The sequence below is a fragment of the Elgaria multicarinata genome, chromosome 7 (assembly GCF_023053635.1).
Source record: "Elgaria multicarinata webbii isolate HBS135686 ecotype San Diego chromosome 7, rElgMul1.1.pri, whole genome shotgun sequence".
Classification (NCBI taxonomy): Eukaryota; Metazoa; Chordata; class Lepidosauria; order Squamata; family Anguidae; genus Elgaria; species Elgaria multicarinata.
This window is the reverse complement of record NC_086177.1, coordinates 97423908-97446471: the sequence shown is the minus strand read 5'-3', so window position 1 is coordinate 97446471 and position 22564 is coordinate 97423908. Positions and strand designations below refer to the sequence as shown.

General features: G+C 40.2%; 1 protein-coding gene across 1 annotated transcript in view; it reads left to right on the top strand.

Moving 5' to 3' along the window:
• The window catches only part of TAF2 (TATA-box binding protein associated factor 2), a 60464-nt gene that overhangs the window by 10620 nt on the left and 27280 nt on the right, over positions 1 to 22564 (top strand). Inside the window, exons 4-18 of the mRNA XM_063131083.1 lie at positions 521 to 639; positions 1130 to 1271; positions 3079 to 3310; positions 4128 to 4312; positions 5894 to 6007; positions 6543 to 6642; positions 7693 to 7778; positions 9496 to 9631; positions 11278 to 11432; positions 12799 to 12913; positions 14039 to 14148; positions 14872 to 14937; positions 16813 to 17065; positions 20341 to 20481; positions 21833 to 21943. Of these exons, the coding sequence (XP_062987153.1) occupies positions 521 to 639; positions 1130 to 1271; positions 3079 to 3310; positions 4128 to 4312; positions 5894 to 6007; positions 6543 to 6642; positions 7693 to 7778; positions 9496 to 9631; positions 11278 to 11432; positions 12799 to 12913; positions 14039 to 14148; positions 14872 to 14937; positions 16813 to 17065; positions 20341 to 20481; positions 21833 to 21943 (2065 nt within the window). The remainder of the gene's footprint in view (positions 1 to 520; positions 640 to 1129; positions 1272 to 3078; positions 3311 to 4127; positions 4313 to 5893; positions 6008 to 6542; positions 6643 to 7692; positions 7779 to 9495; positions 9632 to 11277; positions 11433 to 12798; positions 12914 to 14038; positions 14149 to 14871; positions 14938 to 16812; positions 17066 to 20340; positions 20482 to 21832; positions 21944 to 22564) is intronic.

Below are 22564 nucleotides of genomic sequence, written 5' to 3'. Positions count from 1 at the left end.
TTTTACATTGTGCAGGGCAGGCCTTGCTTCATGTGCCCATGCCACATGCAGTGTGGATATGTCAGGGAAAGGCAATGTCCAGATGTTTTAGACTACAACTCCCATCAGCCCCAGCCAGCAGGGCAAATGGTAAGGGATTATGGGAGTTGTCATCTAAAACATCTGGAGGCTACGAGGTTGCCTACCACTGGTACATCTGGAGCAAGAAACAGGGTCTTTGTCTCAAGGTTATGGAATGACAACCCCAATGAGGTCCAAGCTGTACAGTTCTTCTGGCTTTTGAAAAAAGGATGTAAAACTTTTCTTTTTCAAATGTCTTGTGGCTGTTTAGCATTTCTGGTTCAGTAGTGCTGCTGCCATAGAATGCAACATTTTTGTGATTGTTGATGGAGATTATTATTTTAAATTGTGTTTTTAAGGAGAAGCTATCTCCAGCATGTGAAGGGGTCCCTTTCACCCCAAACCCAGCTTGAGTTTGAATTTGAACTTGAAGAGACCATTGTGTTCTTCCATTTTGCAGGAGAAATCTCAACTACTTTTCCAATGCATATGCTGCTGCAGTCAGCGCTGTGGACCCAGATGCTGGAAATGGAGAGCTGTGTATTAAAGTGCCATCAGAGCTTTGGAAACATGTTGATGGTAAAGTATAGAGACCCTGTTGATTCTTGAAATGAGGTGCTACAGATTTGCTAGCAGCTTATAATAATTTTACCTCTATGGTGTTATGTGTTGGCTGTGGATCAATGACCCTGCAATGCTAGTGAAGTGTTTTGATCTTGAGGATCAGAGAAACCATTAGATTAATGGGATTTAAGACAAGGTCTTGGAGTTTCTTCAGGCATAGACTAGTTTCCATATACAGGGAAATCTGCATCAAGAGAAAAATCAACTGTACATGTTTTCAATAAACATATTTAAAAATTTTAAAAAAATCCTGTTTTACTCAGGATTCCTAGGCTGTCTTCAAAGATTCCAATGTCACTTTTTTTATCTTTGTCGGTGCATTGAAGTTGTGAACACAAGATGCTTTTGCAAGGCTTAATATTTCAAATGGGTTTGCCATGTTTTTCTCTGAGAATGAGTTAATGTATACATATTGAACATTGTGCTGGCTTGTTTATTGTTGCAGAATTAAAAGTCTTAAAAGTACATATCAACTTTTCTCTGGACCAGCCAAAAGGAGGCCTTAATTTTGTGGTACCTAATGTGGAAGGCAGCTTGGCAGAGAGAGGAGCACATGTCTTCTCCTGTGGATATCAGAATTCTACAAGGTGAGAATTGTTCAGTCTTCTCATAATACCTGGGTAATGCAAGCCTCATTAAAATGTCATAGGCCTTGTAATTACAGAGTGCTGTGACAGTTAGAGATTAGTCTTATTTTGCATCTTAGTATCTCAGGACCACTTCAGATGTGACACTTTCCCTACATGGGTAAGAAGAAAACAAATAACAATATGTGTACTTGTTGGGAATCTACAGCCAATTGCAGCTTTTCAACTCATGATTATACAGTAAAATTGATATGTGTGCATTCTTTACACAATGGGCCAGTTCACAAGATCAAGTCACCATGGCTTAAATAAACCATGGTGGCTTGTTTTAATCCATGGCAAGCATGCCATTTGCCTTATTGCCTGCCCAGGCATAGCTTGAAATGTCATCCAAACCTGGGTGGCATGGCTTGTCTGAGGGGGAAACAACCTTCAAATAACCCAACAGCAAGCCATGGGTTATTTGAGAGTTGTTTCTCCCACAAGGAAGCCATGAGGTCTAGATTTGGACGGCATGACAAGCCGCGCCTGGGCAGATGATTAGGGAAATTGCATCCGACACATGCCGGGTACTAAAACAAGCTACAGTGGCTTGTTTTGATTATGCGAACTGGACATTGGTTTATATAGTTGTCTCCTTTTATTATTTATTTATTACATTTCTGCACTAATTTAGGGGAAATGTTATAAAAGAAGCAACTCTTAACATCTCAAGATCAGTGAAACAATTCATTCTCCTGTTCGTTAAATTTTCAGTATTAAAGTCTCAAATCTGTGTTTTCACTACTAATGCAAATGAAAGTGGTATAGATTTTGGAATTGTATCAATAGTAAAAGATGATACTAGTTTTTACCTACCTGATCTCTCAGTGTTTCCTTGATTACTTTTATAAAATAAAAATTAAAAAAATGATTAAATCGCCCAAACCCAGAAGGTCTAGAATAATATCACTTGAAAGGAGGAGGTCTAACTGAACAAGAAAGAGTAATGTGGACGCATCTTTACCTTGATGGCATATAAGTCGTAGGCTTGGGGATAGCTAAGGTGTTTGCCCTAGATTGTGATGTTTTATCCCAAGCCCCAACCAAATTTGCACACACATTCAGTCAGCGTCACTCACTGACCAATTTGTACATTCCTAAAGTTTTACGAGAAAGTGGAACTTCAAGAATTATCTTAAATTAGCCAAAGAGGAGATGCACCACCAAAAAATAGACAACATATCAGCTTGCATAAATTTGTATGCTAATTGATAAGTATAGATGCAAATTTTGGAAGAATTATTAAATTTAAATAGAAATGCAATATATCTCACTATTATGGGAGAGGCTATGACCAGGTGACCTTTGTGCCTGATGGCTCAGTTGCTATTTAGGTGGTAACTGTTGATGGCCAGCTTCCAGGCTCCTCCTCTCCCAGCTTCTTATGGTTTTATCTTTGCACCAGACTTGGACTGAACTGTCCTTCAAATAGATAATTGTCCTCTGTAAAGTAAGTCATGTCTCCATCTTAAGTAGAGCTGTATCCTGTTGAGCATGATGGAAGCTTTTAACACAGAGTGGAAGCCCCATGGAAGTCCTAAACTGACTAGGTTTTTGTGGCTCATTGTATTTTGGGCATGGTAGAATGCAATTTTGGCAGCGGTGAAGGTTTTGGGAGGGTCACTTCTTCCAAGTTGCCTATACGTGTTTGTTTGGTGGCAGAATTACATAATTTCAGTAAAGTTAAGGGCTAAAATGCTTCCATGTAGAATAATACAGCATTTAGTCTCAATTTATTGCTTTTATGACCTAACTTTATTTCTAGGTTTTGGTTTCCTTGTGTTGATTCATATTCCGAACTATGTACATGGAAACTGGAGTATACAGTTGATGCCACGATGGTGGCTGTCTCCAATGGAGACTTAGTGGAAACAGTGTATACTCACGATATGAGAAAAAAGACCTTCCATTACATGCTGGCAATTCCGACTGCAGCGTCTAACATCTCATTGGCTATTGGACCATTTGAAATTCTTGTTGATCCATACATGCATGAGGTAATACCCTTCACAGGATTTTATGTGGCATTTTTCATATTTTGGTGTGAAGTTTTGGGGTGATAATTAAAATGTAACTCCTGTTATATTGATCGTATATGAATTTTAAAGTGGTTGTCTTGTTTTGTTACTTAAATGTAGTGTTATCTGCCCTGGGTCTTCAAGGCTAGGGTTGGGTAAAGAGCTAAAATAAGTTATTGACTGCCAAAATCATAAAGTTAGAACGTCAGTCTTTCTCCAACCTTGTACTCCTTTCGGCGCCTCCTGAAAACATCTTTATTCTAAGAAGCCTTTCTTTAACATGCAGCCTTGGATTTCTGTGTTGTTGTTTTTTGCTTCTTTTTAAATTTTGTTTTAACTGTTTTATTCTGTTTTTATTTTCATTTTGCCTTGTACACCACTCCGAAATTTTTTCAATGAGGAGCGGTATATAAATATTCTAAATAAATAAATAATAAATAAATAAATATTACATTTTTATTCTGGGTCTGCTCCCATACCTTTTGAAGAACAAGTTGTAGTTTAACTTCCACTGGATTGCAATGGCTGGGAGTAATGTACTCAAATGGCACCACTCTGTGGTTACTCTATGGTCGTTACTCTGTGGTGCTATTTACTGCAGATAGGCTGTTGTCTATAGGCTCAAATCATGCAGTTAAGCCCAGTATTAATTCTCTTTCCCTCATTTTAGAGGTTGTAGATGTTTGATAAGATCGCAGTCAATTGCATTGTCAGAACCTGTGGACAGCTCCCAGCTGTCTGACAAGCCTCAAGTTAAATTTACCTATTTGCTAATTTTCATTTTTTGTTGTTGTAGGTGACTCATTTTTGTTTGCCGCAGCTTCTCCCACTGCTCAAACATACTACATCATATCTCCATGAAGTGTTTGAATTCTATGAAGAGATACTTACCTGTCGCTACCCTTACTCCTGTTTCAAAACGGTTTTTGTAGATGAGGCTTATGTTGAAGTAGCTGCTTATGCTTCTATGAGCATTTTTAGGTTAGTACATATAATGACTCTTCTCTAAAACACGGTGGTTTAAGAAATGCCTGGACATCCGCTGTTTCTCATTGTGTCTTACATCATTGGAAAAGAGATATTGACCTGGTTTGCACGTAACGATAACCTATGGTTTAAACAACCCATGGGTTGTCCTACACAAGCGGGGGAGAGAGAGAGAGAGTGCTGCCTCCTGCATGCATGCCACTTTCACTTTTACTCAACAACCTACAATTGGCTCATTCAGAGGTTATTGTGCATGATGTGTGAACCTGGACTGCTGGGTTGTTTAGGAGCTAAAGCAGCGCCTGCTGTCTTTCGCTTGTTTACGACAGCTCATGGTTTGTTTAACTGTTACATGCAAGTTGCTCCGCTACATCTCATAACATCTTGCGCAATTGGTATTACGTTAATGGTAAAAAAATATTCCACTCAAAATCACTAGATGTTTTGTGTCCGCAGATACGCAAATATGTCTTGCTGAATTTTTTCTTATAAAGGAAACTCATAAACATCACTTATTATTATTATTATTATTATTATTATTAATTTATTTATTTATATAGCACCATCAATGTACATGGTGCTGTACAGAGTAAAACAGTAAATAGCAAGACCCTGCCGTATAGGCTTACATTCTAATAAAATCATAATAAAACAATAAGGAGGGGAAGAGAATGCAAACAGGCACAGGGTAGGGTAAACAGGCACTGGGTAGGGTAAAACTAACAGTATAAAGTCAGAACAAAATCAAGTTTTAAAGTTTAAAGTCAGAACAAAATCAAGTTTGCACTGAAGTGCAAAGGGCTAAGGATGGTGTTAGATTTGGCCCTGAACTGTGGTCAAAGCTCCATTGTGGGCTCACCATCAATGGTTTTGGGCACATTCAAAATTTTAGTTCAGCTTATAGAATGATACCAAAGATAACCTATCCCACAGAGTCCGCTGATCTGATAAGAATTGTAAATTACACATTGCTTACATATTAAATGCCAATAACTTTAATATGTATGATTTCCAACTTGACCTAGTGACCTATATAGTTTGGCTTAGAAACACAGGGTGTTGTTCGTGTTGAAGGCTTTTAACATGCGCTCAATTTTAATTCCCAGGCTTTAGTCCCAAGCGCATGTGGCAAGCATTGTGTGCCCTTAAGTGAGGAACCTTTGGGGCTTCATCCCTTTCCTGAAGCTTAGAGAAGTTGGCTCTTCAACTTTGAGGAGCTTCAGAAGTAGCCTCTGATGCAGTACAGTGAACTGCTGCCAGTTTGGGGGGAAATATATGTGTTGGGGTGGGGATAGCTCATAATGCTTTTCATCTCATGCAGCTGATATTTAAAGTTGCTGCTTTAATTAAACAAAAATGAAAGTACATCTTCTATTATGATGATGATGATGATGTTTATTTGTATCCCACCTTTTGCCCAATACAGGGCCTCAAGGCGGCCTATGAAACGTTATGAAAAATGTTACTAATAAATAATACATTTTGTTTTACTTATGGGTGGAGAGAAATGCTTGAATCTCTTGAAGATTTTGTATTTCACCATTGTATTTTTCCTTGTTTGTGTTTTTAATTCAGCACAAACCTTTTGCACAGTGCAATGATAATAGATGAGACCCCACTGACCAGGAGGTGTTTGGCTCAGGCTCTGGCACAGCAGTTCTTTGGCTGTTTTATATCTAGAATGTCTTGGTGAGTATATCTTTAAATATGGCCCAGTAGATAGAGTGCCCAGCTTGGGTGGTTTTAAAACACCACCCATTTCTTTCCAAACTGTAATCCAGTGAGGTAGGTTAGTCTGAGAGATGGTGACTGGCTGAAGTGCACTTGGCACTGTAAGGATTTGAACCCCCATCTTCCTGCTCCTACTCTGGATGTTATTATGGTGTGAGTTTTAATAGGCATTACCTGAATCTTATCAGATGCAACTTAAAGTGAACCTGCCATTAAAGGATCCACTAGAAGTATTTTAAATGTAATCTTCAGAGGCAGAATTGTCGAGTTTTTCAGTAGCCTTGTGATTTTTACGAGTCTCACTTGTTGCCAGGACACACACGTTCATTCACAGCTCATCAGGTTTTTATATACTTAGATGTCCGGCCAAGGTTGTGACGGCTGCTAAAATATTTATAATAGGAAAGCATTAAGCAGAAGCTGCTACTTTCTGAGATTAGAGTATTCTGTGAATCAAGGGAGGTGGCGTTCTTATTTCTTTTTTTGCTTATAGGTCAGATGAGTGGGTGTTGAAGGGAATCTCTGGCTATATTTATGGTCTTTGGATGAAGAAAACCTTTGGTGTAAATGAGTATCGTCACTGGATCAAGGAGGTAATGCACTAATTCAGTCAAGTAAGCTCCCACTTGGAGTTTGTAGTAGTACAGCCCCAAAATTTGTTTCCTCCTCAGTATGAATTAGGCCTGTTTTCTAGGGGGCTCTACCCTTCTAGCAAGTGCATAATTTTTTAATTACTCCAGACCATCTGGCTCTTTTACTCATGCAGCTTTATAGACTCTATCAAGAAGTGTGGTGGGTTTTGCTATAAAGGGCAAAATAAATTATTTTTAAATGGTCTTGACTTAATTTTCTAGTCCTGCATCCTGTCTGCATTGTTTCTTCTTTAAACAGCTTCACATGTTGTGGAAATATTACATTGTATGCTTCCATCCCCAGAAATTGTCACTGTCCAATTCTCCAGTAAAAAATCACTCTTTCCACTGAGAGTAAGGTACCAAACAACAGATGGAAAGGAAGACAGGGCTCATACCTTCAAGAGTTGTGTAGAAGAGGAAGTATATGTGTTAGTATTAGTACAGACCCAACACTGATCCTGTTCAGATGATATGCTAAGCCACAGTGGTTAAGCATTTTGAGCTAAACAGTATGTCTTAACGTGTCGTGTGAAACATGACTTAGCATGTCATGTGAACCATTCCTAACCGTGGTGGTTTCAAAAGCACAGTTTAAATGTGTTCACAACCTTTGCTGTAAAAGGGTTAACAGCCTAACCATGGTTTAGTGTGTTGTCTGAACAGGTCCAAACTCTGGCAGTTCCACATTGCAAGGACAACCAATAGTGGTGTCCAAGCTGCTTTTCCAGACAGCTTGTCTGCCATTGTGAATCTTCAAATTGAGAAACATCAATCAGTGTGAAATAGTGGGATTTTGGTTAAAAAGGAAGACTGTGTTTGATCCAAATGCACAGCCTTCCGGTATGGGTACATATATAAGAAAAAAAGACACTGGGTCAAAAGGAATGTGTTTTTGGTTCTTACATGCTTTGACATGCCAACTGTACCACTTACTATGGCCTTGCCTATAGTTGATCTTCTCTTTGTAACTAAATAGACATTTGAATATGAATATGTTCTGCATTTCAGGAACTAGACAAAATAGTGGTGTATGAACTGAAGACTGGTGGAGTCTTACTGCATCCAATCTTTGGTGGAGGAAAGGAAAAAGACAAGTATGTTTGGTTAGGCAATGAATTGATTTACAGGACCATTAATATATATAATATGCTTTGGGTGAGTAATGAGACCTATGACCAAAGGCTTAATTACTTCCACTACCTAATGGTCTCATAAAGCACATCCCTGATAAATATTATCCTTGTTTGAATGACAGAATGGAAGTGGGTTTTTTGGGTGTGTGTGTTTTTTAACTGAATATCTGTTAAGCAGCCCAAAACCCTTTCCAATGAAAAGGAAGTAATCTCACTGGAGACATGAAAATATCCTTAAAATGGAAATTCTGCTACTTTCACAAACTATTAAATTCTGTTAATGTCCAATGCATATCAATTTTTAGCAAGCTCTGCATTTTGTTGAATAGAGTACATGGTGCTGGAACCTCACTCTATGTAAGCACGTGGAGGAAGAATGTTTATTGCTCATTAAGTTATTACGTATTTATTTATTTCTGTACCACCTAATAGCTGAAGTTCTTTGGGAGGTTCACAACAATTCACAGGATAAGAATGCAGCATAAAAAGTTAAGCTGAAACACGAGGTCCTATTCATAAACCGATGATAGTGTACAAAGCATTGTCAGTTTACAGAAAAGTATTGTTCAACATATATTTTATTTATTTATTTATTGCATTTTTATACCGCCCAATAGCTGAAGCTCCCAGGGCAGTTCACAAAAATTAAAACCGTTCAAAGTATAAAACAAACAGTATAAAAACATGATATAAAATACAATATAAAAGCACAACCAGGATAAAATTAGCAGCGGCGCAGAAATACAAATTTAAAGCAGCAAAGTTAAAATTAAATTTATAGACTGTTAAAATGCTGAGAGAATAAAAAGGTCTTCACCTGGCATCTAAAAGAATATAATGTTGGTGCCAAGCGAACCTCCTTAGGGAGCTCATTCCACAGGGGAAAAGGCCCTCCTCCTGGTAGCCACCTGCCTCACTTCCTTTGGCAGGGGCTCACGGAGAATGTCAAATCGTGTCCAGTGCCCTTGAAATTAATTTGTTAAAGTAACTGTAATTGAGAACTAAAGGCTGCTTAAACACTGCTTCACTCTGGCTGTTTACCACTGATTTGCTGCTGGTGAACACTAGCCAGTTTGAACTTGCCCAGTTATGGTTTAAGTTACTGCTGTATAATCCCACAGCAGGATTACCACTGTTTCTCCTTGGTGGCTCATATTAGAGGTTTGAGAATAATACAGCTACTCCTGTGTTCGTCTCTTCTGTAATATTCAAGTATTCACTGCAAAGGATTATGCCATAGCCATTGCTTCTTTTCTCAATATGGTGACAAAGCAAAGTGGAATGGAAGTAGTTCGCTCCCAGTTAAACATAAAAATGGTACCGTGTATTACTTTTCCACTGAAGATAGGTAGAAGTAAACTGCTGCTGTTTTGAAAGCAGGCGGTGAACGTTCAATATATTTATTTGCGCTGTGTTTAAATAATTTTAATTTTACACCCAAATCTTCAGAAATTTTTAAAAGTTGAGTGAAATGTGTAAGTACATTACTTGAACTCTGGTTTTAAGACTATAAACATGTATAATTAATAGTTTACAACACTGGAATTATTAGAATCCCATCTGGCTCTTTTTCTTTTTATCTTTCTTTTGTAGCCTCTGCTGTTAACTATAGTGGGACTTCCCAAAAATACAACATTAAAAAAAAACCTCCTGAAATTAACTTGATTTTATTTTTCAGTCCTGCATCACATCTGCATTTTTCTATAAAACATCCTCACACATTATCTTGGGAGTACTACACAATGTTTCAGTGCAAAGCCCACCTAGTCATGAGATTGATAGAAAACAGAATAAGCATGGAGTTCATGTTACAAGTAAGTGAAATACAGTAAACTTTTTCCATTTAAATTTAGTGTTTCAAATGTTTCTGCTTACAGTGACCTTTAAAAAATAGTTGCATTTAAGTGCCTTGTATGTAAAACGTGCTCCAAAATTGCTATGTCTGTAGAAGATGAATAAAACAAAAAGGCTGATGCAGATCGAATTTATTTTGATTTGTAGCCACAGTTAAGCAATTGGTAGCTAATCATGATACTGTCGGCCCCCTCCCCAGAGTGAAGTTCTGCCTCCCACCTTAACCATGGCTCGGGGATACAGTTGTACCAGTGTTAACTGTAGTTAAAAGCTTACTCGCTTCTCTGCTTAACCAGGATTTTTAACCAAGGTTTGAAGATGGTTAACAAATCCTGGTTAAAAGGGAATCTGTTATGCCTTTAACCTAGCCTTCCCCAAACTGGTGCCCTTCACATGTATTGAACTGCAACTCCTTATTGTTCCTAACCACAACTGATGTTGGTGTGGATCAGTTTGGTTGTAATCCTATACATACATAATCTGGGTGTGTGTGTGGCATAATTGAATTTAGTAAGGCTTACTACTTAGTAGATATGCATAGGATTGAACTGTTAATCATAGTCAAGACAAGGGTGGATATTTTCTCTGGGACATGAGTGTGTGATCCCATAACTTGTTCCTGATTTCTTAACCATGATTAACACAGAGCTAGCGTTACATTTTCACCAACCCAACCTGTTACTACCTATCTATTATATTTGTACCCCACCTCAAAGCATCGCAGATGAAGTCGTCACAAGCCAGGCCTAGACCTGCTTAACGTCAGCAGTGTAACTGCATCATGTTGACTTAATACCACTCTCTGGAGCTCAGGCTGCACAGGCACCTCTCTGCTTGGTTAGCTGTTTGCATAATCAACTCATGTGGTTTGGGCTGATTTATAACCACACCCGGAAAACGAGGTTTCCTCTTTGTGTCTTGGATAGCATGCCATGGAATCAGGCCACAGTTTACAAAAACGATGGCATTCACCATTCACTTAAATGATTCAATCTGTTCCCAGTGTTTTTCACTGGAAACAGTTTAAATAAACTTAAATATTGTAGCAGCATGCTTTCTATTGCTATATGCACGTTGTAAGGAAGCCACTTAGAGAATGAGAAAATCAACAGATGTGAGTGGTGATAGGTAAATAGAACCTCCAGTATAGAGGCAGTATTCTTCTGAATACTCAGTGCTGGGGACAAGCAGCATGGGAAGGTCATCACCTTAATGCTGTTCTTTGAGCTCCCAGAGGCATCTACTTAGCTCCCGTTTAATGCCGAATGATAGGCTATGTGGACTGTAGGCAGATCCAGCAAGGCACTTCTACGTTCGGTTTGCAGGCATGATGTATCTTGGAGCTGATGTCTTTTGTGAAGTGTCTTCACTTCAGAGTAGTTGCAGGACTGATGACAAGATTGTTCACAAGAGACATGGTTTAAAATCTTGTTCTCTCACCCTGCCCCCTCAGGCAGGGTAGAATTTAAAATCAATGTCTGAACCACCTTCGATTGTATCTGACTTTGTTTTAAATGATGTATATATGTACTATGGAGCTGTTGTCAATGATATTAAAGATCACTTTTCCTGTTTTGAATACTGACTGAGGCTATCTTCGTTGTAGGTTTTCAACAAGCTCTTAAGTCTGGCCAGCACTGCCTCATCCCAGAAGTTCCAGTCTCATATGTGGAGTCAGATGCTGGTTTCCACATCTGGGTTTTTGAAATCTATTTCCAATGTGTCTGGCAAAGATATCCAGCCGTTAATAAAGCAATGGGTGTATCCTTTCTTTTTCTAGCTCTGGGCTAGTAACCATGAAAATGAAAAGTGACTGCTTTTTAGTCCTACTAAACAAATGCGTTGGGAAATGAAAGACAACCTTTACTTTGTCTAAAGTGCTGCAAATATTGATGTTTAAAAATCTGCTCTGATTGCTGTATTTGTTTTGTAAGGATTCGTAGCAGTCCAGTTCACTGTGGCTAATTTGTTAATTTTCGGCATTGCAGTGTAGGAGGAACCTTTTGTAGTGGTGTGCTCTCTCTGAAAGACATGCAAGGACTCTGGTTGAATTCAAGGGCCAAACTATACAACAAGGATCAAGCGGATTTTCAGAAATGTTCACAAGTCAGATAATAGGAAATGCCACACTTCTCAGATGTGAATTCCAAATACTTCAGCAGGGCTTGAAAAGACTTGGGACTACTTACTAATAAGTTCAATCATTCTAATAATTAATAGCAGAATGTGGCTGGTGCAGAACAAATTGGCGAAGCTGCTTGGCAATGCGAATCTGCTTTCAGTAGTATTTCAGTTTACCTTGAGTTTAGCTTCAGGGTAGGTACACACACATAACAAACAGTTACCTGGTTCACACAACACGACGGCCCACCATGGCTTAATTTACCATGGGACTGTTGCGTTGTGCCGGGCACCCACGGGCACTATTTTTGCATGGTATCCAGCTTGTCAAAGTTTGTTGCGTTGTGTGAACCCATGTGACAAATTATTTGAGAGTGAGACAAAATGGCCACCGGCACAACCTAACAACCCCCATGGGTTAATTAAGCCATGTTGGGCTGGTGTGTTGTGTGAACCAGGGCAGTATTTGGCATTTCCAATAGAGGCTGTTCAGAGAGATTGCCACATTATGTATGAGGGTAGAATCTCAACTAGGAGAATCATGTACCCTGAGGGAAAGGAAGCGGCAGTCAGACATCCCTCCATCACTCCTTGATCTGTATGAGGCTATTAGAGGGAGAGGGAAAGGAAGCAGCTGCTGAACTTTGCAACTAAGAATCTAGTGCCTAAATTTGCTTTGCTCCCCGCCTCCTCTCTCCCAATCCCCTTTTTCTGTGTTATGTTTTTTAGATTGTAAGCCTGTGGGCAGGGACTGTCTTAAGAAATATTTTTGTAAGCCACCTTGAGAGCCTTTTTTGGCTAGAGGGAAGTGTGCAGCATTTTAAAATCTCCTTTTACATTGTACAGCTGTGAATTAAAGAAACAGTCCATTAGGGAAGTTCCTTCACAAACCTACGTGAAGTGAAAAAGTTTTGCTTATTCTAGGTATACTGCTGCAGTTCTGCAAACCTGAGGAATGTAACTTGTGTATCGCTATATCCATTATTATCCTATTTGGTTTGACCAGAGATCAGAATAGTGTGGTAAAATTTTATGGCAGTTTTGCATTCAATAGAAAACGAAATGTACTGGAGTTAGAGATAAAGCAAGACTATACATCTCCCGGAACACAGAAATATGTGGTACGTTCAGTTTTCTGCACTTTTCCCTGAAATCTGTTGAAATTATTACATATTTGCTCTACTGTTACGTTTTTTTGTGTTTTTTTTAATGTTACTACCATTGAATTAAGTGAGCATCTTGTTTGGTGCTCTGGGCCATATCTGGTAGACAGGACCTGGGGGCACACAGTTACTTTGAATACTTTAGTTTATTGCAATTAAGTAACATACGTTGCGTTTCATTTTCATTAATAAGAGATGTTTTATTGATATAAGAGAGAAGGTTGTATCCAATTCTGTCTGTCCGCTAATGGGAGGGCATCCATCAGCAGAACAGATTCCCCTTCCCCATGCAGCCCTCCAAAGCTGCTCAGGGGTTAGAGTAGAGGGAAAAGTCCGTTGCATGAGCAGAAACCTGCTTGCGTGATGTTGAATCTTGCCCTTAGTTCACATTTTTCACTTATTCATCTGCTCTTACCCTCAAGAGCAGATGAATAACACTTGAGTCAACTCTTGAGGAATTTGTTATGTTGACGTAGAACTCCGTTAACTCTTGACTTCCTTGTTTCTAGTTGGGATGGCAAAATTTCTGTGTGAACTTGAAACGAACTTTTTAAAATATAAAATAATGTGGAAATAGGATTGTGAGAGAAGGAGCGCACAAGGAGTGGTAAAAGGTTTTTTTGACTAGTGGAGGTAGCTCCTGAGGAAGGAATTCATCTTCCAAACATTGGGTGGGCGCGCACAAAATAAGCAGGCATTTCTGTGATTTTGTGTTCTTTTTGTTTTGGGCTACTTGGTGTTTCCCTGTTTTTGCTGGAGGTACTTGGGCTGCAAATGACTCAATAGAGAGGCAATTTAGTATAGAGTAGAAAGTTGTGTTTAGGTACGGGGGTCCCAGGTTCACCTTTCTGCTTACCCATGAATCTTATTGGGTGAAGTTCACCACTCGGGACATTGCCTTGGGAAAGTTACTTCCTTTCAGCCTAGCCTGTGACGTGAAAAGGCCATTCTGAGGTAGGGTTGGGGACACAGATATAACACACACAGTCCTATTTTGCTTGCCTTTGCATTAAAACCTTACTACTGCTATTTGTGTGTGTGTTTCTAAAATGTTTATTCTAGTAATAGTACATCTTTTCTAAGGGCCCTCTCAAAGTGACGGTACAAGAGCTTGATGGATCCTTCAACCACACACTTCAGATAGAAGAAAACAGCCTTAAACATGACATACCCTGTCACTCAAAGAGCAGACGGTATGATTTAGACCATTTATAGAGTGCCCTTGTGAAACGTATGTATATTTTCTGGGAATATGTATAAAAAGGCATATTTTCCTCATGGGAGTTGCTGCAGTGCTGCCCCTTCCTACATTGCCAGGGTAACGTGAGAAGCCCAAGGGCACACGTGAGAAACCCACTTCCTGGCTCCTCCCAATGTCAGGGTTGACCTCTAGAAATGGGTAACGGAGTGCAGATTCCTCTGATCTGACCCAGGGCTTCTAATGGTGCCCCAGAAGACTGGGAAGGAGAAGTGCTGTGGTGTAGTGCCAAGATCTTGAAGGGTTTGGTCACTAATATGGATTTGAATCTCCACTTCAGGGGTTAAAGGTATGTTGAGAGAGAAAAATCACCGTTCTGTCACTGTTTAACCACTCTTGCTATTGATTCCACTGGATGGTTAACAGTATAAATAGGTAAATATGGTCCAAATAAAGTGAACTTAAAGATGCACCCATAGGAGTTCCATCTCCAGGGGGTTAGCAGGGGTGAGTCTCAAAAAAAGAATAAAACTCTGAAATGACAGCAGGCAAAAATAAATTGGGGGACATTTGCTTCGATTAAATGAAGTTTTTATAACGCAACCCTAGCTATCTTGTCACCGGTTTTTATTTAAACATTTAATCTGTATTTGTAGAGTAGAAGAATATAAAAATTGATTTTAATACACATGTTAACAATGCATTTTTTTTAATTCAGAAATAAGAAGAAAAAGATACCTTTAATGAATGGAGAGGAAGTGGACATGGATCTTTCTGCTATGGAGTAAGTTTATGTATGAAAGCAAAAGAAGGTTGTTTCTTTTCCTGAATCTGTTGCAAAGGGCTGTCCCGGAGACATAAAATGATAGTGGCCCAATCAAACAGCAGCAACATGGATGTGAAATCCAGCAACTGAGCTTCCATACATGCTCCCCACCACCACATACTGTGAGAGAGGTAGCACTAATCACCTGTTTAGGCAATGTTTCCCATCCTTCTCACCAAACAGGTGAGCAGCACTCTGTAACAGCTCTGAACATCCACAGAGGGACAGAGGAATGGAGGAAGTGTTCTGGAAGCACATCAGAGGGCTTTTAGCCTTCTGTGATTCCTAATAATTCTGTGGATCTAGCAACTGCTAATAGTAGCTTGCTGATACTACATTTATAAAAATGGTAATGCTAGAAGTAGCCTGTATAAAGTTCATTATGCAGCTTTAGAGTTGATCCTAAGAAAAATATGCTAAATTTACAAAATTCCTACTTTGAAAACACTTCTTTGCATAAACAGCTGGAATGCCATGTATAGGTGATTATGCATGACAGTTGCCGATTCATGCAGTACACATATACTGAGAAGCTTCCCAGCAGATACGTACACTAACTCAATTCAGACATAACGCTAAACCAAGATTTGGCAATTGAGACCATCCCATGACCTTCTGTTCTCTTCCCTTCTTGGTTTTTGCTAACCATATTTTGCCGTGATGCTTATATTTATTTATTTATTTATTACATTTATATACCGCTCCCATAGCCAGGGCTCTCTGGGCGGTTTCTGTGGTGAGCATGGTACCACCAAACAACGACTTGAAATGGGTTTGCAAACCATGGTTTGGAAGCAAGGTGCTAACCATAGCTTGCTGTTTTGAATGGCCTGGCGAACTATGGTTAGTGAAAACCAGAAAGTAGAGGAGGGTACCTGCATGGGATGGGAGGAAGATAGTACATAAGTCTGTGACTCAGTTCAGACAACGTGTTTGTCTTTGTCTACGCAGTGTGGAAACGCCACTCAACAGTTGAGTTTGTAGGGGGTACTCACTACAAAACATGTTCTAACTCCACTGTTGTGTGCCTGTGGGCCACCGTGGAGTTGCGTAAAAGACAACACGATGTTTGATTGGCAGTTCCTCCACCCTCTCCCCTCCTCCAGTTCTCCCAATGGTATCCCATCAGCCCTTGCTGCAAAAAAAACAGTCCCTGTGGTTCTTCTAGAGTGGTACTCACTCCTTTCGCTGCTCTTGCCAAGGAACCCTGTAGCCAGTGGGAAAAGTCAATGCAAAGGGAAACTCCACGGAGCCCTCCAACACACACAACACTATAGTTGTGCAGGAATTCTCCTCTGCACTGTGTGGATATTCAGCGTGGAATACTCCACCATGGGGTGGAGTTTTCCCTCCAGACAATACATTTCTCAACGGTGGTGTAAAAACTCCACCGTGGAGTTCTAAAACCACCGTAGAGAAACGTGTTGTCTGAACTGAGCCTGCAGGTACGCTTCCAATTGCCAAATCATAGTTTGGGCATTACATTTCAGTTGAGCCAGATTGCATGTTATTTCTAACTAGAAGTGTCTTCTGTTCAGAACACGTGAAGCCATCCTTAACGTTATAAGTTTAAGTTTGATGTCTAGCTCCTTACTTTGTAAACAACTGCATATTTCAAATAGTAACTTTCAAGCAACTGCATGGTATTTCAAATTGTATTATTGGAGACATCACATTCAGTTAACTCTGAGTCTTGCAGAACAAGGAGAAAATAAGATGTTATTTATTTTTAGGACTTGATGTTTAGCAGCCCCCATGTTAAAATGTTATCTTTAGTCTTAACATGTCTGCTGCCTTTTATGGCCTAGCACAAGTTTCGATCATGTCTTTTAGTGCTGATTCCCCCTTGCTCTGGATAAGAATAGATCCTGATATGTCCGTATTAAGGAAGGTAGAATTCGAACAGGCTGACTTCATGTGGCAATATCAGCTTCGATACGAAAGAGATGTGGTTGCTCAGGAGGAATCCATTTTGGCGCTCCAGAAGTTCCCTACTCCGGCGTCACGGCTTGCGCTGACTGACATACTCGAACAAGAGCAGTGTTTCTACCGAGTGAGGATAATGGCATGCTTTTGTCTTGCAAAGGTGAGAAGTGGCCGTGCCGGACAAGCTTTGTGAGAGAATTCTATCAGATGCTATCACGGGTTTTAGAAATCTGCACAGCAGCAAATAGTGATGGGTAGAATTGGGTAAGCACCTGAAGAATCTGAGCTTGAGCAATTTGAGAAAAGTGTGAACAGTGTTGTTGCTGTTTTGTTCCCTCGTTGCTTGGAAACTAGGGATTATCCCTATAGCAAGTGTGGGTTACCCATCCAAAGCTGTTCTAGCCGCACCCCCTGGCCTCAAGTCCCTGTATTCATCTCTAGCAGTTCCTCCCCTATTTTTGTGACACTGTGGAATCCTATAGCTTACCAGGGTGCTTGCCCAGGCCCTGACCAGCTGTTGACTCATCATATTGAACATAGTGGCTGATATATTTGGTTCTAGCCCTGTATAGCTTTATACTCACTGTCAAGAGAGAGAAAACAGATAAAAAAAATAGCAAGTGGCTGTTGTCTTGTGAGGCTGGGAAAAAAACCAATTTCTTTTTTCTTTTTTCTTATCAATATAAATTATTTGGCACTCAATAAAATAGCCTTTGTGGAGTCTACGGACTTGAAGCTGGTGCTTCCAACTCTTCTGGTCTCTTGTGTCCATTGACTACATTTTCCCATCCCCATTCCCCCCCTCTATAAGCAAAATAACACTACACTTAATACTATTGGCCACCATCCAGAGGACTACACAACCAGCTCTGTGTGCCTAGCTGGACTTTGGATTTGTGTTTTTCAGAGAGCAATCCCCCTCTTTACAACGCACACACCATATGGCAAAGAGCTTTTTAAGTTTGTGGGTATTTCAAAATATTTGTGACTTGGCATTGAAGAGATGATGACTGAAAGTGGTGCTCTCTGCTCTTCCAAGGGGAAAAAATAATCCAGTCATGCTAAGGGGGCATGTCAGATCTTGGACACCCTCTTGATGATGGCCAAGAACAGAATAGGCCTTTTCTAGTTACAAAACTATAGTGCAGAATTTCAGACTCATGTATTTTTTATACATAAGCAGTTGCATAAAAGTTACAACTTTGCTACAACTCCTGAATTGACTCATTACTCAGCCTTATGAAAGTATTTACCTAGCATTATACATGACTGATGTGTAAAGAAAACTATATTATTTCTGCCTGTAAAATGATGCTCAACTGGTCCCCAACCTCAGTAGCTAGACAAAAGAAGCAAGAAGGAGCAATTATGTACCAACAAACCTGCTCAGAGGCCATTTTAAGGAGGGCTTATTTCTTTATGTGATTTACATCGTGCTTTCACATCAGTGCCTCAAGGTGCCTAGCGCATAGTTGCCACTTCTTTCTACTGTTGTCTGGCAACAGCTTGTGGGATCAGTTTGGCATCTGCATCTGTCAGGGCCTCCATCAGCCCTGGGGTCACTGGTTGCTTGACAACACCCCACCCCACCCCATAATAGCCCTTTCTAAAGGCTCCACTTCAATCACTAGCACTCTTCTGTAGGTACCCTAGTCATTTTTTGCAATGCAACCAAAATGTAGAAGAAAAGTAATAGCCATTTTTTTTCATAACAAAAGTACACTTGTCTTTAAATTTAAGAATAAAAAATATCAACAAATCAGAAGTACAGAAACATACATTCCTTAAGCAGACTTTTAAAAATTCCATAGAACATAAAGTTAGTTGCACTTAGTGGATTGTGTACTTACTTCAGGTGATGCCCTTTCTGCGTTGAAGTTCTGCTTTCAGTAAGGAGTTCCCTGGATGGCGCAGCCTTGCTTCCAAAGGGAATTCCGTTACCTTGAGCTCACTTGTTTTTGGAATGAGCTCATTATCAAACGGAACAACATAATTTAATATTATGAGGAAGAGAGCTGTTTAATTCATTTGAAAGTACTTTAAAGTCAATAAACTCATTCAGAACAATTTGCTTAAAATGTTATTATTTTGCAGCTTCCAACTGCAAGTTTTTTTTAAAAAAAATTGGAAGAACATAGGTGCACTCTCACTTATACTATGCGTTCCTATGTGGACATGCAAGTAGACATTTGTTCTCTCTATTAGATACATAATTCTTTGAGATCTCATCCAGCTGAATGGATGTGATCTCCCCTGTAAGGCAGGCTTCCCCATCCTAGTCCCCACCAGGTGTCTTACTGCAACTCCCATCAGTCCCAGCCAGCATGCTCAAAAGTCAGTTAATGATGGGAGTTGAAGTCCAAAACATCTGGTGGATACAAGTAAAGGCAGAATACATTTTCCTGCATTTTTCTGTGAGGTCTTGAGCTACTCTATTGACAAATTCAATGCGCGTTAGTTTCCTCAATCCTTTACTGGCCTATAAAGTAGACTTCTTAATTCAAGATGTTGGGCAGGCTTTGTCTCAGTATACCAATTGTTAACTTTGCTTGACTGCTCCCTCTGTTCTCCGGTCGTAACTTAAAGCTAGGACAGAGTTATGACTTGTCTCTTCTCTTCGGGTGGTCTTGTACTCTCCGGGTGGCTGAGGCGTGTTTGAAATCTGCATTGAGGTTATTGGCAGGGTAAATTGAGGAAATTGTTAATGCTGATGCCTCTTCCATGACTGGCTTCTGTAGAGATTGAATATGTGGTTTTAACAAATAGAGGAAGAATCTGTCTGAAATGTAAATGGGAGGAAAACAATTAAAACCTGATACTGATTGTGGGGAGATAATTAGTTGCAGATGACCCGTAAGTAAAAACTGTTTCCACACACTATAGTTCCATTTTATAGAAGTGTTGGTGGTGAGAGGCTGTCTGGCTTAAAGTAATACATTCATTTGCAGCTTTGGTTTTCAAATTTTGTTCAACCCCCCAGGGTTCCTTGGAAGCTTATTTAGGGTTCCTCAGTAACAAGGATGGTAATGGCAAAGAAGCTACCTGATGACCGTTGTCTGCTGTCGCCAATCCTTCTTGCCATGCGCACCATATAGAAGTGTTGGACACATTCTAGGACACAAAAGCCTGGCTAGTACCTCACACAAATTGTTTGCATATCGTAGAATCCGCTGCCGTGCACAATAAATACATGGCAAATATACATGAAGTCCCTAATGGACATCCATTGGGTAGGAAGGTTCAGAAAATACTGATTTAAAGTATCTACTGCCTAAATAGTTACAGATCTTGTTCACTTACTGCAGATTTCCTCTCCTCCCCGCCCTTATTTTAGAATATCATGAAGAGAAGAGTTGGCATTAGAGAAGAGGCGGCGAGCCAAACCCTTCAGGGTTGTTAGTAGCTTGACTTTTCTTTTCCTCCCTAACTATATAGATTGCAAATTTCATGGTGAGTACATGGACAGGACCACCAGCCATGAAGTCTCTCTTCACCCGAATGTTCTGTTGTAAAAGTTGCCCAAACATTGTGAAAACCAATAACTTCATGAACTTTCAGAGCTACTTTCTGCAGAAGGTAAAAAGTCATTTACCATCTTATTTTCTAAATATGCTTGCTTCCCATAGCCGAGCTGGACTCAGAGGTTGGACCAGAGGGTGAGAAACAGGAATAGCTACAGTATCTGATATATAGTGGAAGTAGGTGTGGGTTGTTGTTTTCTTGAAGATAAATAAATCTCCAGGTTGCACACACTTGAAACACTGGCCTGGTTCACATCTCACAATAAGCCAGGGTTTTCATGTCATGATAAGCCAAGCCCTCCCCGCTGGAGGAATCCAATGTTCCCCATCCTTGGATTAAACAAACCATGGACCTTCCATCCACGGTTTGTTGTTGGCTTATGACTGGTTTGTTGGGGGAGACACAAGCCAGAGTTCATGGTTCACATGTAACACTAAACAGACTACAAGAAAAATGTCTGTGGTTTGTTTTGCTACTCCATGGGCAGCATTTGTGGTTTGTTTAGTCACAGCGATTGGGCAGCATTTATTAGCCCACTGCTCATAAACAATAAGGCAGTTTATTGCTTATTGAGACGTGCAAACCAGGCCTTTATGTCCTGTCCTTTGTCCCACCCATCTTAAAAAAGAGACTTGAGATTTCCCTACAGTGGAAAACAAAAAGGGATCTGGGGTTTTTAGTTTATAAAAAATAACACTTACGTGGGTAGTGGGGTGGCTCACGGTGGAAGATTTATAAAATCACATGAGCAAAGAGTGAGCGGAAGAACATTTTTCTTTCAAAGTATTAGAACTGAAGGTCATCTAATGCACACATGAGAAACTTGCAGCCCACATGCAGCACTCAGCCAATTTACGTATGGCCCCTGGGCCACCTCCCCAGCTGATTTATCTTCCCTGCTCCTGCTGCCCACCTGACTAGTTCTGGGGCAGCTAAAGAGCAGTGCACTGTTCAGCTGAACCTGGTGCTAATCAGCTGGGAAACGGAGAGAGGAGGACTGCAATAGGATCTCGACACACCGCAAAAGGAGGTTTAAAACTTCCCATCCCTGCACACTGGAATGGGGTGGGTGAGTGTGTTCTCATGTGTGTGTGCGCACGCTTACGTGTGAGAGAGAGGAAAGGAGAAGGGAGCCCAGGCCCTGCCCACCACTAGCTCTAGCCAGCCCTCAGAGGCAAAATAGTTGCCCATCCCTGATCTCATGAAATAAGTCAATGATAGATTCAGGATTGAAAAGAAAGTCCATTTTCATACTACACACATTAAACTTAACGGAAGTCACTACCATAGTCACCCGAAGAAATATGGTAAGTAGTATCCTGTAGGGTGTCACATGGAAGACAAAAATTGTTGCTCCTCAAACCACTCATTTAATATTTGAATTAATGTTGATCTTCCTTCACAGACAATGCCTGTTGCGATGGCCTTACTGAGAGATGTTCATAATCTGTGTCCTAAAGAAGTTTTAACATTCATTTTGGACCTAATCAAGTACAACGACAATAGAAAAAACAAGGTAAAAAGTTGCTTAGAATGTTAGCATTTTCTATTTTTCAGTTACAAAGGACAACTATAGGCAGATTGGCATGAATTTAAATGCAATGCAAGTGGGACCTGCAACAAAATATTTTAGTGCGGAGTGCTCCTGTTCATTGTTCCAGATAGCTCAGTATGCCCTCTTTCCACCTGTTTGCTTCATGCATTCGGAACGCCATGCCTCAAGGGTGCTTTTCATTCTTTTTCATCTAATGCCAGGGAGGCAGTAGAGATCCTGAACTGCTTTTTGAGCAATTATGGATTGGAAACTGGCAGATAAACTGAGGCTTAATGCAGACAAGACAGAGGTGCTGCTGGAAAAGTTAATTCAGGACTTGGATTCAGCCTAGTCTAAATGGGGTTGCACTTCCCTTGAATGATCAGGCTTGTAGTCTAGGGGTGCTCCTTGTCCAGCTTTGCTCCTGGATGCTCAAGTCGCTGCTGTTTCCAGGAGTGCCTTTGCACAACTTTGGCTAGTGCACCAGCTGTGTGCTCTTCCTTGGAAAAAGCAGAAGTGGCTGCAGTCACACATGCTGTGGTCACATCCAGGTTGGATTATTGTAATGCACTCTATGTGAGGCTACCCTTCAAAAGTCATCAG